The sequence below is a fragment of the Kryptolebias marmoratus genome, linkage group LG8 (assembly GCF_001649575.2).
Source record: "Kryptolebias marmoratus isolate JLee-2015 linkage group LG8, ASM164957v2, whole genome shotgun sequence".
In the NCBI taxonomy this organism is placed as follows: domain Eukaryota; kingdom Metazoa; phylum Chordata; class Actinopteri; order Cyprinodontiformes; family Rivulidae; genus Kryptolebias; species Kryptolebias marmoratus.
The window spans coordinates 29002804-29014437 of record NC_051437.1 but is presented as its reverse complement, the minus strand read 5'-3'; the positions used below and the strand labels follow the sequence as shown (position 1 = coordinate 29014437).

The window sequence follows — 11634 nt, the reverse complement described above, 5'->3', positions numbered from 1 at the left end:
TTTTGGCTTCGGTCGCTGCTCCTGCACGCTCCCGGCATTCTGATGTTAACAGGAAGTGACGTCACGTGTCTTCTTCCTGAGTTATTTGGGCTTATTTTGTATTCCACGCTACACAAACCCACAAAGAAGAGACTAGACTGCAGAAACGGTGGAGAATCACTTTAGAAACAATAAATATTGGGTTAAAGTTGCAAAAAGTTGCGATTTTGCGGAGTTTGCTTGATTCTGTGTTAAAAGTTGCAACATCGCGAAATCCTGGAGGGTCTGATTAACAGCAATAAAAGCGACGGCCGTTCTCACCGCCCTGCAGCATCACAGCTTTCTTCTCGTCCTTGGACAGCGAGTGGTCCGGTTTGAACCCGCAGCCCCACCCGGTCAGCTCCTGGCATTTCTCGTCGAAGCTCTTCTTGTGATGCGGCCGAACGAACTGATAAAAACCTGGACGGGGAAGACGGCGCGTTAGAAACGTTAGAAATCTGCTCGACCCTCGACCCTGGACGTCTGAACCCCTCGGACCTCGCAGCAGGCCGTGCGTGTTCTCGTCCTCAGACAGGACGGCGGTCTCGCCCAGCAGGACGTCCAGCCGGTCCGAGTTCTTGTAGGTCTGCAGAGCCTGGACGATCCGGTCGAAGTTCTCCTTACTCAGACTCTTCTTCATGTCCGCCAGGAACTGCTTCGCCCTGCTGCCTTTACCCTCTGACACGTCCTCAGAGCCGCCCAGCTTCTGCAACCAGACGCAAAACGGTGGGATGGTTATGACCCTCCGCCACGAGAGGTGGGCGATCATGTAACTCCCTGTGTCTGTCTGTCTGTCAGCAAAATATCACAGATAACGAACCTCAGGAAATGACTTGGATTTATTTGATTCGACCTGTTAGAGCTCAGGCGTGTTTGGGATGACTCTCAGCTACTACCACACCCAGATTTAATTCAATATCTGGATCAATGAATGAATTATAGTCATTTTTATAAGTTAATCAGCTGCATAGCTACTTTTTTTTGGAGTTTCCTCAAAATCCAACCACAGGTTTATGAGATATTTTGCTGACAGACACCGAGCATACCTGGACCAGCTTTATTTTCCGTCTCCCTCCTCGCAGTTCTTCCTCCATCTTCTTCTCCTGCTGAAGGGACAGCGTGGACAAACAGCCAGCCTGCCAAACCAAACGTTTTATTACGTAACACAGACGTCTGATGAAATCCCCTCCGTGGTTTTAAATGAAACCTACCCGGTCCTCTGCAGCAGCATCGTCTCCGTGGCAACGATCACCTCTGTCCAGAGCATCCAGCAGGTTGGCCGGCTTCCTCTGACTCTCCCTCACCTCGGAGTCGTAGTTGATGCAGATTTTAGCCGCCCCGCCGGCGCCGCCGTTCTCGTCTAAACACAAAGACGTCCGTTCAGTGAAGGAGGGGGGGAAAGGAACGACAGCTCGAACCTTCCCAGAGACATCGAACGGCACTCGAAGTCTAAACGTTCGAGAGACCAGTTCTGATCCTGGCAGGACGCGCCTCGAACGCCGTCAGAAAGCAGCAACGTCGAATCACAAAAAGAAGAAAACGCGGCCGAAACATCAAATCTTTACACGACGTCCCACCAAGGAAAAAAGAAGCTGAGATCCAGACCCTCAGGAAACACCTGAGGAGCAGAAAAGCTGAGATGTTTTCCTTCCTCAGGATCAGCAGCAGGAACCTCTGTGGACTTCTTCACTCGGGACAGTCGTGATAAATTATAAATATATTCCAAACATCCCGGGTGTCCGAGCTGCTTTCTGCTGGAAATCTTGGACATCGGCAACATCTTCAGATCCCGTAGGTTTTTGTGTCTGAGGCCGTTTTTAAAATGCTGAGTTTGATTCTTAATGTTTGAACGATTTTTACTGAAGCTGTAAGAATATCGGTCACTTCTGAAGATCCCGCCTGGATGTGGAGCGAATTCTGATTCCTGCAGACTTATTTATTATTATTGTTATTATTCTGCAAGCTTAGATTCCCCACTTTCATCACGACTTTTAGTTTGCTTAAAAAAATCTACTCTAAACTAAAAACACATCAGCTCGATCAGGAACGCTGAGATCTGTTTGTTTACAGATGATTCTCCCGTTAGAGTTCAGAATATCTCATCTTTTACCCGCCTCTCCTCTCCAGGCGGCGGGGAGACGGCGTCCGTCTCCGGCCGTCACTGTGTGAGAGGCGGGGACACCCTGGACAGGTCTCCAGTCCACCGCAGGGACACGTGGAGACAAACGAGACAAACAGCCATTCACCCGGCTCAGGGACGAACTCCACCCTGAAAGGCTGCATGTTGCTGTGAGGCATCAGCTCCAACCACTGCTCCACTGCGCCACACACCTCTGCTTTAACGCTCTCCGTTAAAGGTCGACTCCTCCTCCTCGCAGCTTTTAGTCGTCGTTTTTTTTGCTCAGAAGAAGAACTTCACCGTTTCTCTTTCCACTCCATCGTTCTCCCTCTGACTCCGTTTACATCCAGGGATTATTTCACAGACTCAATATCCGTTTGAGTGTAAACAAACGACTTGTAATTGTTGGCAACAAAACCTGACTCAGCTGATTTTACTCATTTATTATAAACCTTTGGTAGTGATTGATGCGTGAACAAAAAACTAATTAAAAGGCTTTCACCTCTCCACTTTAATCTTAATTATTTCTTTTTGTGAAGCATCAGTTTTCTGTTTAAATCAAAGTTATTATGATATAAATATTTTCAGTAAGAAACAAGGAGACAGATTCCTCTCAGACTGACCGAGTCGTCTCCTCTTCAGGCTGGGAAGGTGAGCGTCCAGGACTTTGGCCTTCTGGACGCAGCAGCAGGAGGATGAGGATGAGGATGAGGATGAGGATGAGGATGAGGATGAGGAGGAGGAGGAGGAGGCGGCGGCGTCTGATGAATGCTCGGCTGCAGAAGCTTCAGCCGCCGGCGTCTTCACCGCCACGGGCCTCTGACACGTTCCAAAAACACAACACAAGCATTTTTATCTGAACTAAATATTAATCTGACGAAGGTAAAGAGGATTTAAAGGATAATTGTGACAACTTACGATTTTCTGTGCGACCCTGAAGAACTGAGAGACGTCACGGACGACGTTCCCGAACCCGTCGTGGAGCCGAACGTACGGCCTGAGCCAGGAGGGCAGGTTGGCTCGGGCGTCCCAGTTTTTAAACCTGTGACGACCGGCGCCGAGTTAAAGACGGCAGGTTTTTAACCAGCGACGAGCAGAAACAACACATTTTAAAACGTCTCCAGATGTTTTTATTCACCGAGCTGCTCTTTAAACGAGACTTTTATCGTATTTTTATACTTCCTAATGCGTATTTATTCTGCTCTGTTTAGAGTTTTTAATTTGAAAATGTAACATCGATACTACAACAAACTTCCTTTTCTACTTCATATAAAGATAATAACCTGTAATAAATGAACTTTTTACGTTTTCAGGAGAATAAATGTGAAAAGAAATCATAAAAATTACATAAAAAATGATCAGCATCAGTTTTTTTATGAAAACTAAAACTAAACTAATTAAACATTTTTAAATTTTTCCTGTAATCTTTAAAATAAAGTCCTGAAGGTGAGACGTCGTGCCGCCATCTTGGTAGGTGCTACGTCTCTGAACAACAAACTCAGTTAATGAGACGAAAGTTCTGCCTTTAATTGATTTAATTACTGGAACCTGGACCTTAAAGAACATTTTATTATCTTTTATTTCTTTAAAAATACTAATGTTGTGTGTTATCATACCAGGGGTCATCGCTCTAACAGCTTAAACCAGCTAACAAACATATAAGATTAATATTAGTAACATATTGTCTTATTTATCTTACAGGTAAAATATGACTCGACAGAAACTGAGTTATTTGGGTCTAAATACTGAAGTGAATGTTATTTAGACTAAATATTTCCTGAATTATGAGGAAAAAGACTAAAAGTTTAAGCTGTTAGTCTCAGTGAAATGAGACATTAAAGTACTTTAATGACTGGAAGTGAAGTTCTGTTCTGGTCGGGCTCGTCGGGAGGCTCATTAACGAACATCCTGGTCTCCTGTTTTCACGTAAAATCGTGTTTTTGGATCGATGACAACATGCAGCAGTACGGGACAGAGGGACGGGAGTAGCACCTAGCAAGATGGCGGTAACGAGAAGCGTCAGGAGCTCCATATGTCTCGGGTTACAGCGGCAGTGTGTGGAGCAGACGACGAGTCAGGTGACCTCTGACCTCTGATCGCACAGGAAGATGGCGCCGTAGTCCTCCCGGTGGCGAATGACTCTGCCGATGGCCTGGTTCACGGCTCTGAACGCCTGCTGCCGGTACCACTCCTGCCCCGATAAAACCTGACCACAAGCAGGAGGACGTCTGGGAATCATCAAAGCGTTTTTTTAAAAAAAAAAAGCTCGGCGTCGGTTTCCCTCCTCACCTTCGTCCCCGGAGCTTTCCTCCGGGACGTTTCGTCCAAATACTGCATCTTCAGGACGACCCGGGGGTCCAGCTTGGGAGGGAAGGGAAGGCCGGTGATGATGACGCCTCGGCCGAAAGTGTCGGCAAAGTCCAAACCCTCGCTGGCCTGATGGAGACAAACAGAATCGCTGTGAGGAAGAGGAAACTGAAGCCGACTGAGACAGAGCCCCTCAACCAGCTGTGGCAGCCATCTTGAACTGGTCTGATTAATTCTTAAACGTGGGCGTGGAATATTCTCCTAACAGACAAACAAACAACGTCAGGCACTTTTTATAACAAATATTAAATGTTTTTCATTAATCTGAAGACAACGAATGTGTCTAAACTGGAATTAAACTAATTAACTAATTAAACTAGAATAGTGACACTAATTACGCTTCGAGGTCAAAACCTGTCCCATCTTTCAAGGCTCCAGGACTTTTAAAACCTTGAAAAGGTTTCAAGGCGCCGTGCGGTTCCTCCGTGACGCCGAGCCTCACCTTCCCCCGACACACGGCGAAGAAGCTTCCTCCTCGGGTCGCCGGCTCGTTAACTTTGCTGTAATAACCGTCGATGACCTGAAAGAAGCAGGGAAACGAGCTCAGGACGGAGATCTGCTAATTTCTTTCTTCTCCTTCTTCATATTTGTTTGTTTTTATTCCTTAAACTTCTCCATCAGGTTCTGCTTTGAGTTAATGATTTATTTTTGTGGCATCAAACCAAATTAACCTCGTTAAAGGTTCCCTTCCCTTTGGGTTCCACGAACATGGGCTTCAGGTTCTCGATGCGATCCGCGTGGCCGTTCGCCTGCAGAGAAAACCAACGAAGAAGAACACCAGGCATTTTCTCACGGCGGCGGAAAGTTAAACCTCCAACGAGACGTTGGACTCACTCTCCAAAACTCCAGAGTTTTCTCCATCAGGGGGAACGACGGGAAGAACACCAGGAGGCCGTGAGGAACGACTCGGCTCAGGTTGGCTGAAGAACGGAAAACATCAGATTAACGGAGAAAACGACTCAGTTTCTCCTCTGAGGGATTCTGGGAACTTTTAATTAAATATAATCAGAAAAAAAGTCTAAATCTGAACGACCAGAAGGTTAAAAACAGTCTGAAGGACGATAAAATACAGAATAAATAAAAAACAACTGACAAGAAGAAATAAAGTTAACACTGAAAGACCAGCTGCAACATTTCACATTAAAATTAAAACTGTTTATTTTCCTTTTATTCATAAAACCAGCGCTCCCGTTAGCGAGAAAACCTAAAATAAAGTCAAACATGAACTCACCGACAGTGTTTCCTAAAGACGCCATGTTCTCAGGAACAAACCTGCGGAGCAAAAACAAACAAAAACTAAATAAACAAACAACTGAATGAACTGAGGTAAATTAAAGGGGAAATAATAATGCAGTCAGCTAAATAAAGGCTTATAAACTCACACAAAAGAACTCATAAACTAACAATAAAATAACCTTTTTCCTTCTTGTAGTTTGTTAAATATTTAAAGTTAATATTTTTCTTTTTTAACCTGATTTCGAGTATTGCTGTTAAAAACGACAGTACGTTTTAAACACCTGACTCCACAGAAATAATGACATTTAAATGTCCTGACCTCCGATTGAACGCCGAACTGAGCTGAACGCCGTCCGGACCTCGATCGATGACGCTGACGAAGATCTGGTCCCGATCGATGACGTGACCGTTCTCCAGGAGCACGGGGAATTCTCTGAAGCAAAAATAAAACATAAAAACATAAACAGTTAACGTCTAAAACAGCTGCTGCTCCACGGGTTGGAATTTCTGATGATTCTGAAACCAAACGAGACGATAAAACCTGAATTATAACTGAAATTAATTAAAGAAGAATCGAGCAGCTCGCCTCATTCCTTGAACACGTCGAGGTGTTTTAATGTGTCCAATAAAAACCACGAAAATTTTATTATTTTTAAAGGTTTTCTGAGAAACGAGTTTAAAAGAAAAATCCTCTTGGAGGATTATTATAAACCTGCCATCTGCAGCCAACATTTCACGGTGATGAAGAGCAGAAATCATCACAAAATGGGAGAAATTTCTTACGTTTAAAAAAGACTGAACTGGATTCTGTTTCTATTCAAGTAAAAAGAGAACGTTAGTAAATATCTTACCCGTTTAAACCCTGAAGTTAATCAGTCCCTCCAGGATTTCAGGGGCATTTTTTGTGATTGTTGCGGCTAAAATGCCTGATTTCACGGGGCATTTTCCTAAAAGTTGCAATTTTTTTTTACTAAAATCAATAAACAACCATAACTTTTAATATCTAAACCAAAAATCCTTCCTAGTTTTGTAAGATAATTCCCAACAAACATTGACATTCTGAAAAGCTGCTTTTTTTGAGAACTTTGATAGCTTCTAAACTGACATTCATGAGCATTTCTGGATTGTCCCTGGTCTGCAGCTCTCCTCACATGTTTTGCAGACACAAAGTGTTTGTCGATGCGTTTATGTTCCATGATTACACTGCAGGACGTGCAAAACAGCTGCAGCTGGGGAGGAAACTGGTTTGCTGAAATCTTTGTGGGCAAATGTGAAGCATTAGCGGCCATTTTGGCTTCGGTCGCTGCTCCTGCACGCTCCCGGCATTCTGATGTTAACAGGAAGTGACATCACGTGTCTTCTTCCTGAGTTATTTGGGGTTATTTTGTATTCCACGCTACACAAACCCACAAAGAAGAGACTAGACTGCAGAAACGGTGGAGAATCACTTTAGAAACAATAAATATTGGGTTAAAGTTGCGGGAAAGTTGCGATTTTGCGGGGTTTGCTTGATCTTGCGTTAATAGTTCATGAAATCCTGGAGGGTCTGAGTTATGAGTTTAAAGGTTTCTGATGACTTACATCCTCATCTCGGAGGTGAAGGAGGACAGAGGAGACAGCGTCCCGCTGGTCAGGATGATGCAGCGGACGCCTTGATTCTTCAGGTCCTGCATGCTGAAGCCCGGAGAGAAGCACCAGTAGCTCAGAACGTTTCCTGCGGCGCACGCAGACAGAAAACACACCGAGATCAGCTCAGCTCAGCTCAGATCCGTTAAATTAAACCTCTGATCCACGTTAAATCGTTCTGCGAGCAGCACGGAGTCTTCCTCACCCTGTTTCTTCGATGAAGACCACAAATCATCCACCGTCTGTTTCTTCTTGTGGAAGCTGGTGTCTCGATGGATGTGAACCTGAAAACAGACGTTAAAAATAAAATTACCTGACACTTTTCACAGCAACGTTTAATAACGGTTAAAGAAAAGCAAACAACTCATCCCTAAAATGATGCAGAAAAAAAACTTCATTTATCTCCGTTTTAACTCTTTATTATCAGGCAAGTTTTTACTAATCAGCATTTTATAACAAACTGAAATAAAACTGGACTTTATATATTTTAATCTGTTGTTTTGTTGTGTAAAATGTGACCCTTGCTGGAAGAATGGGTCAGAATGAGCTCAGATACGATCTAACAGGTACGTCTTTAGAAATAATCCCTCTAATTTAGGTCAAAGTTGGACGTTTTTCCCTATAATGTTTGGCGTCATTTTGAAGCTTTTTTTAAAACACAGTTTGAACTCCTGACGGCGTCACTTTTCAAACCGCCGCCTCCTGTTGTCGGGTGATAAATCATCAAATTTCAACAAACTTCGGCTCATTTTGAAGCTTTTCAGACGGAGAGTTTGAAGAATCGCTCATTGACTCATTTTGCAGCTCAGGTTACATAAATATACAGATAAACTTCACGGAGTTGAGTCCTGGGAGCACAGAAACAAACCTTAAAGTGAGCCGTGTTGAACTCCATCTGTTTCCGTCTGTCCCGTTCTGACGGCTCGCCGCAGAAAACCAGCTGAAAAAAACAAAACAAAGAGTCTAAAAACAAGATATCAGCCGAAACTTCCCACCAACGTACAGAAAAACGGGATTCTGTTCAGTTTGAAACAAGATTTTAAAGTTGTTTTAAAACATTAAATTAAAAAATAGAAATAAAGACAGAAAAGATTACGTGTTGTTTATTGTCTGTTGAAGAAAATGGACGAATTACAAACCCAAGAGTGATAAAAAGGTGTTAAATTCCAGGAAAAGTAATTAATTTAAAGGAAAATAAGAACCAAGTGTTTTAAATCTGCAGTGTGAGTGAATAAACACGTGAAGAATGAATTAAAACTTAATAAAAACTAGAAAAACGATAAGAAATCCATCTCCAATAATCTTAATGAATGAACGACCGCAGAGACGCAGGCGGCTCTTCAGGACACGCCCCCTTCGTTCGCTGCCAAACGGCGTGTTCTGCCTCAGTCGGTTTAATAAACACGCCTGGTCGCAGCGAGGGAAACAAACATCTCTACGAGGACAGGCGGGAAGAAACCTGCTTTACGCTGCGGGAGGAGGGCGGAGCCTCCAGGAGGAGGGAGGAGCCTCCAGGGACCACGAACCGACTACCTGACTTCTTACAGAGTATAATGGAGTCTTAACAGCTACAAGATCAAAATATCTGCTCTGGAAAAAAAAGTCCTTTCGACCTTTTTTAGCCGAACAATTTAAAAACCGTCCCAGGATGGAACAGGAGCGTCTCCTTTAAGGACATCAGGACGAGTACCTGGATGATATCAGCCAGCTTCTGCAGACCGCTCGTACTGAGGAACACTCCTGGTTCTGATGAGAGACGTTAAAGTTAGAAAACGCTGATCCGAAGCAGCTCAGCTCAGGGGAAACGAAGCAAACATGTGAAGATATCAAAACCAAACCGACGTCCGGCCAAGTTGGCGATGATCTGCTCCAGAGCCTCGCAAACCGTCGTCTTGGTTTGGTAGGTCAGGTGGGCGCGTTCCAGCAGCTCGTAGATGAAGCTGAAACAGACGAGAGGAGGCGAGGCTTTAATCAGCTGATGGTTCTAAAAAACGGACTTTTTATGATTGCAGCTTTCCAGACTTCCTGAAGTCAAGTTTCTCCTTCAGACTTTGATCGAAACTACAGGAAAATATAAATAAATAGCACGGATCCTCTGACGGTAACAGCTGTTAGCAGGAGGAAATAAAAAATAAACAAAAAAAAAAGCCCAGATTGTCGCCTACATCCCAGGTTTTGTGACGCCTCGGTCATTTGGAACGTCGTAGGAATCGATAGCAGCTTCCAGGTCCAACAGGATCTCTGTTAGAGGAGACAGAACAGCCGAGCTGACGCCATAAATAATCACAGTTAATCTGATTTATGGTCTTTAGGAACGACACTCACGTTTGATTTTAGCAATGGTGGCGATATTTATTTTAAAACCTGAAAAAAAAGAACAGAATCAGCATTTCTGACGATTAATCCTTCCTGAAATTAACTGTTTTATGTCAGAGTTGTGCCGAGATGTGTTTGAGTCAAACCAACGAATCTGACCGGAGCCGAGGGACTCGACGTTCATGTCCTCGGAGACGGCGTCCCCGGCGCTGACTTCTTTAGCCTGGTCCACCAGCAGCCTGTCCACGGCGGAGACGGCCGAGGCCACGTCGTAGGGGGTCAGGTCGAAGGACGTCGACTCCTCGCACGTCTTCTCCTGCAGGGGACGGAGAGACGTCTGAAGGAGGAACGCTGCGTTGTCCCAGAACTGATCCGTCAGGCGGGACAGGGTCTTACCACGTTGTGAGCTTCATCAAAGATGACCACAGCGCCGTTCAGCTCGATGTTGTGCGCCCTGCGGCTCTGTGAACACAAAACATGCCAGCGATCACTTCCTGTCCCGACCCCCAGCTGACTTCAGGAGGTTTTTATTTGTTAAACAACTCAGTTTGACTCGAGGGATGAAGAGGAGCCGTGTCGACACAAAACAGAACCTGAAGAAGCAGATTTAGATCCGATCTTTAGGCTGTTTGTTCCTGAAACCGTCTGTAGCTGAATCGATAAAAACATCAAAGAGAACATGGTTGAACACATGTGTAACCCTGACATGATCTCCTGCTGTCTTTGTATCCAAAAACTCTTTTTAACGTCTTTAAAAAGCACCATTTAAAGTCTGCGTGAGAGTTTCATGCAGCTGCAGCCAGATGTTTCTGAGGGACGGATGAGTGTCGGTCAGTCCAGTTAGCGCTGCCAAACAAATCCTGGTAAAGCTGGCAATGAGAAACCACCAGCTGCAGTCAATCATGATCACTAACAGGAAGTTAAGAGGCCCTGTCAAAGTAAAAGACCTTCTAGAATCTTCAGCACCACTTATTAAAGGATTTAGGTGAATGTATGGATATATTTGACCCCGTATGAATCAATAAATTTGTTTTTAAAAACCACTGAAGTTGTTTGGTTTATAATCTCTCCAAAGGTTCAAATAAATCATTAAAATCCTGAATTAATGACATTTATTCTGACCGTAACTGTAGGTTTAGACAAACAAAGTGTTGTTATTGTTTTGACATTTATTAGAGCTTTTGGTTCCGGGTCAGCTCACCTTCGGATCCAGCAGGTAGTTGTACGGCATCAAAATGATGTCAGCCTGCTGCTTCAGGGAGCGCGTCAGGAAGTACGGACAGACCCTGCGGAGATACGATCCAACCCGACGTGACTCCATCCACCATCAGTGACACGGGAAAAACATTCAGCCTAACAGGAAGCTTACCTCTGTTTGCTGCCAAATTTCACCAAATCTTCCACATCAAGGATAGAATTCACCAAATCCCTGTCAGTGCTCACCTCTGAGACGAGAAAAATAAAATCCAAGCATTAGGATTAAATGTTCTGTTAGATGTACGCCAACTGCTTCTACAGTGCAAAGGAAAGGAAAGTTTCTAAAACCTGCACACCGTGTTTGTTCTGACCCACCGTTTTTCCAAAATAAAGTCACTTCCTGAGTGACTCTAAGATACAAACTGGTTCTGGACCAGCATACCTTCAACTTTGTTGTAGAAGGGACACGACCTGGTGGAAACCTTTCCTCGGCACATATGGACCTGGGAAAGATCGAAGACAAACAGCCTTTCTGTCACTTTTAGGATGAATCAAAGACAAACTGAGGGAGTTTGAACGAAGGAGATGTTTTCATTAAGCTGCTGAAATGTTCTGAAACACAGCTCCTCGTGTTCTCAGGGCCCTGTTCTCCAGCTCCTGTTGTTCTCAGGGCCCTGTTCTCCAGCTCCTGTTGTTCTCAGGGCCCTGTTCTCCAGCTCCTGTTGTTCTCAGGGCCCTGTTCTCCAGCTCCTGTT

At 44.4% G+C, this 11634-nt stretch overlaps 1 protein-coding gene across 3 annotated transcripts in view; it reads right to left on the bottom strand.

Moving 5' to 3' along the window:
• The window catches only part of rtel1 (regulator of telomere elongation helicase 1), a 21550-nt gene that overhangs the window by 4967 nt on the left and 4949 nt on the right, over positions 1-11634 (bottom strand). For 2 of the 3 annotated variants that reach the window (XM_017440982.3, XM_037977023.1), the window contains exons 5-29: positions 11322-11382; positions 11052-11127; positions 10884-10968; positions 10079-10144; positions 9842-9998; positions 9692-9730; positions 9532-9607; positions 9209-9306; positions 9057-9112; positions 8235-8306; positions 7572-7650; positions 7322-7454; positions 6060-6173; positions 5736-5776; positions 5339-5424; positions 5176-5253; positions 4947-5024; positions 4427-4573; positions 4228-4343; positions 3056-3179; positions 2761-2956; positions 1230-1378; positions 1065-1154; positions 517-724; positions 301-438 (exon numbers count right to left, since the gene is read on the bottom strand). In XM_017440982.3, coding sequence (XP_017296471.1) covers positions 301-438; positions 517-724; positions 1065-1154; positions 1230-1378; positions 2761-2956; positions 3056-3179; positions 4228-4343; positions 4427-4573; positions 4947-5024; positions 5176-5253; positions 5339-5424; positions 5736-5776; positions 6060-6173; positions 7322-7454; positions 7572-7650; positions 8235-8306; positions 9057-9112; positions 9209-9306; positions 9532-9607; positions 9692-9730; positions 9842-9998; positions 10079-10144; positions 10884-10968; positions 11052-11127; positions 11322-11382 — 2563 coding nt within the window. Of the gene's footprint in view, positions 1-300; positions 439-516; positions 725-1064; positions 1155-1229; positions 1379-2760; positions 2957-3055; positions 3180-4227; positions 4344-4426; positions 4574-4946; positions 5025-5175; positions 5254-5338; positions 5425-5735; positions 5777-6059; positions 6174-7321; positions 7455-7571; positions 7651-8234; positions 8307-9056; positions 9113-9208; positions 9307-9531; positions 9608-9691; positions 9731-9841; positions 9999-10078; positions 10145-10444; positions 10556-10883; positions 10969-11051; positions 11128-11321; positions 11383-11634 lie in introns of those variants that run through there. The other variant, XM_025002765.2, reaches the window with a different exon arrangement.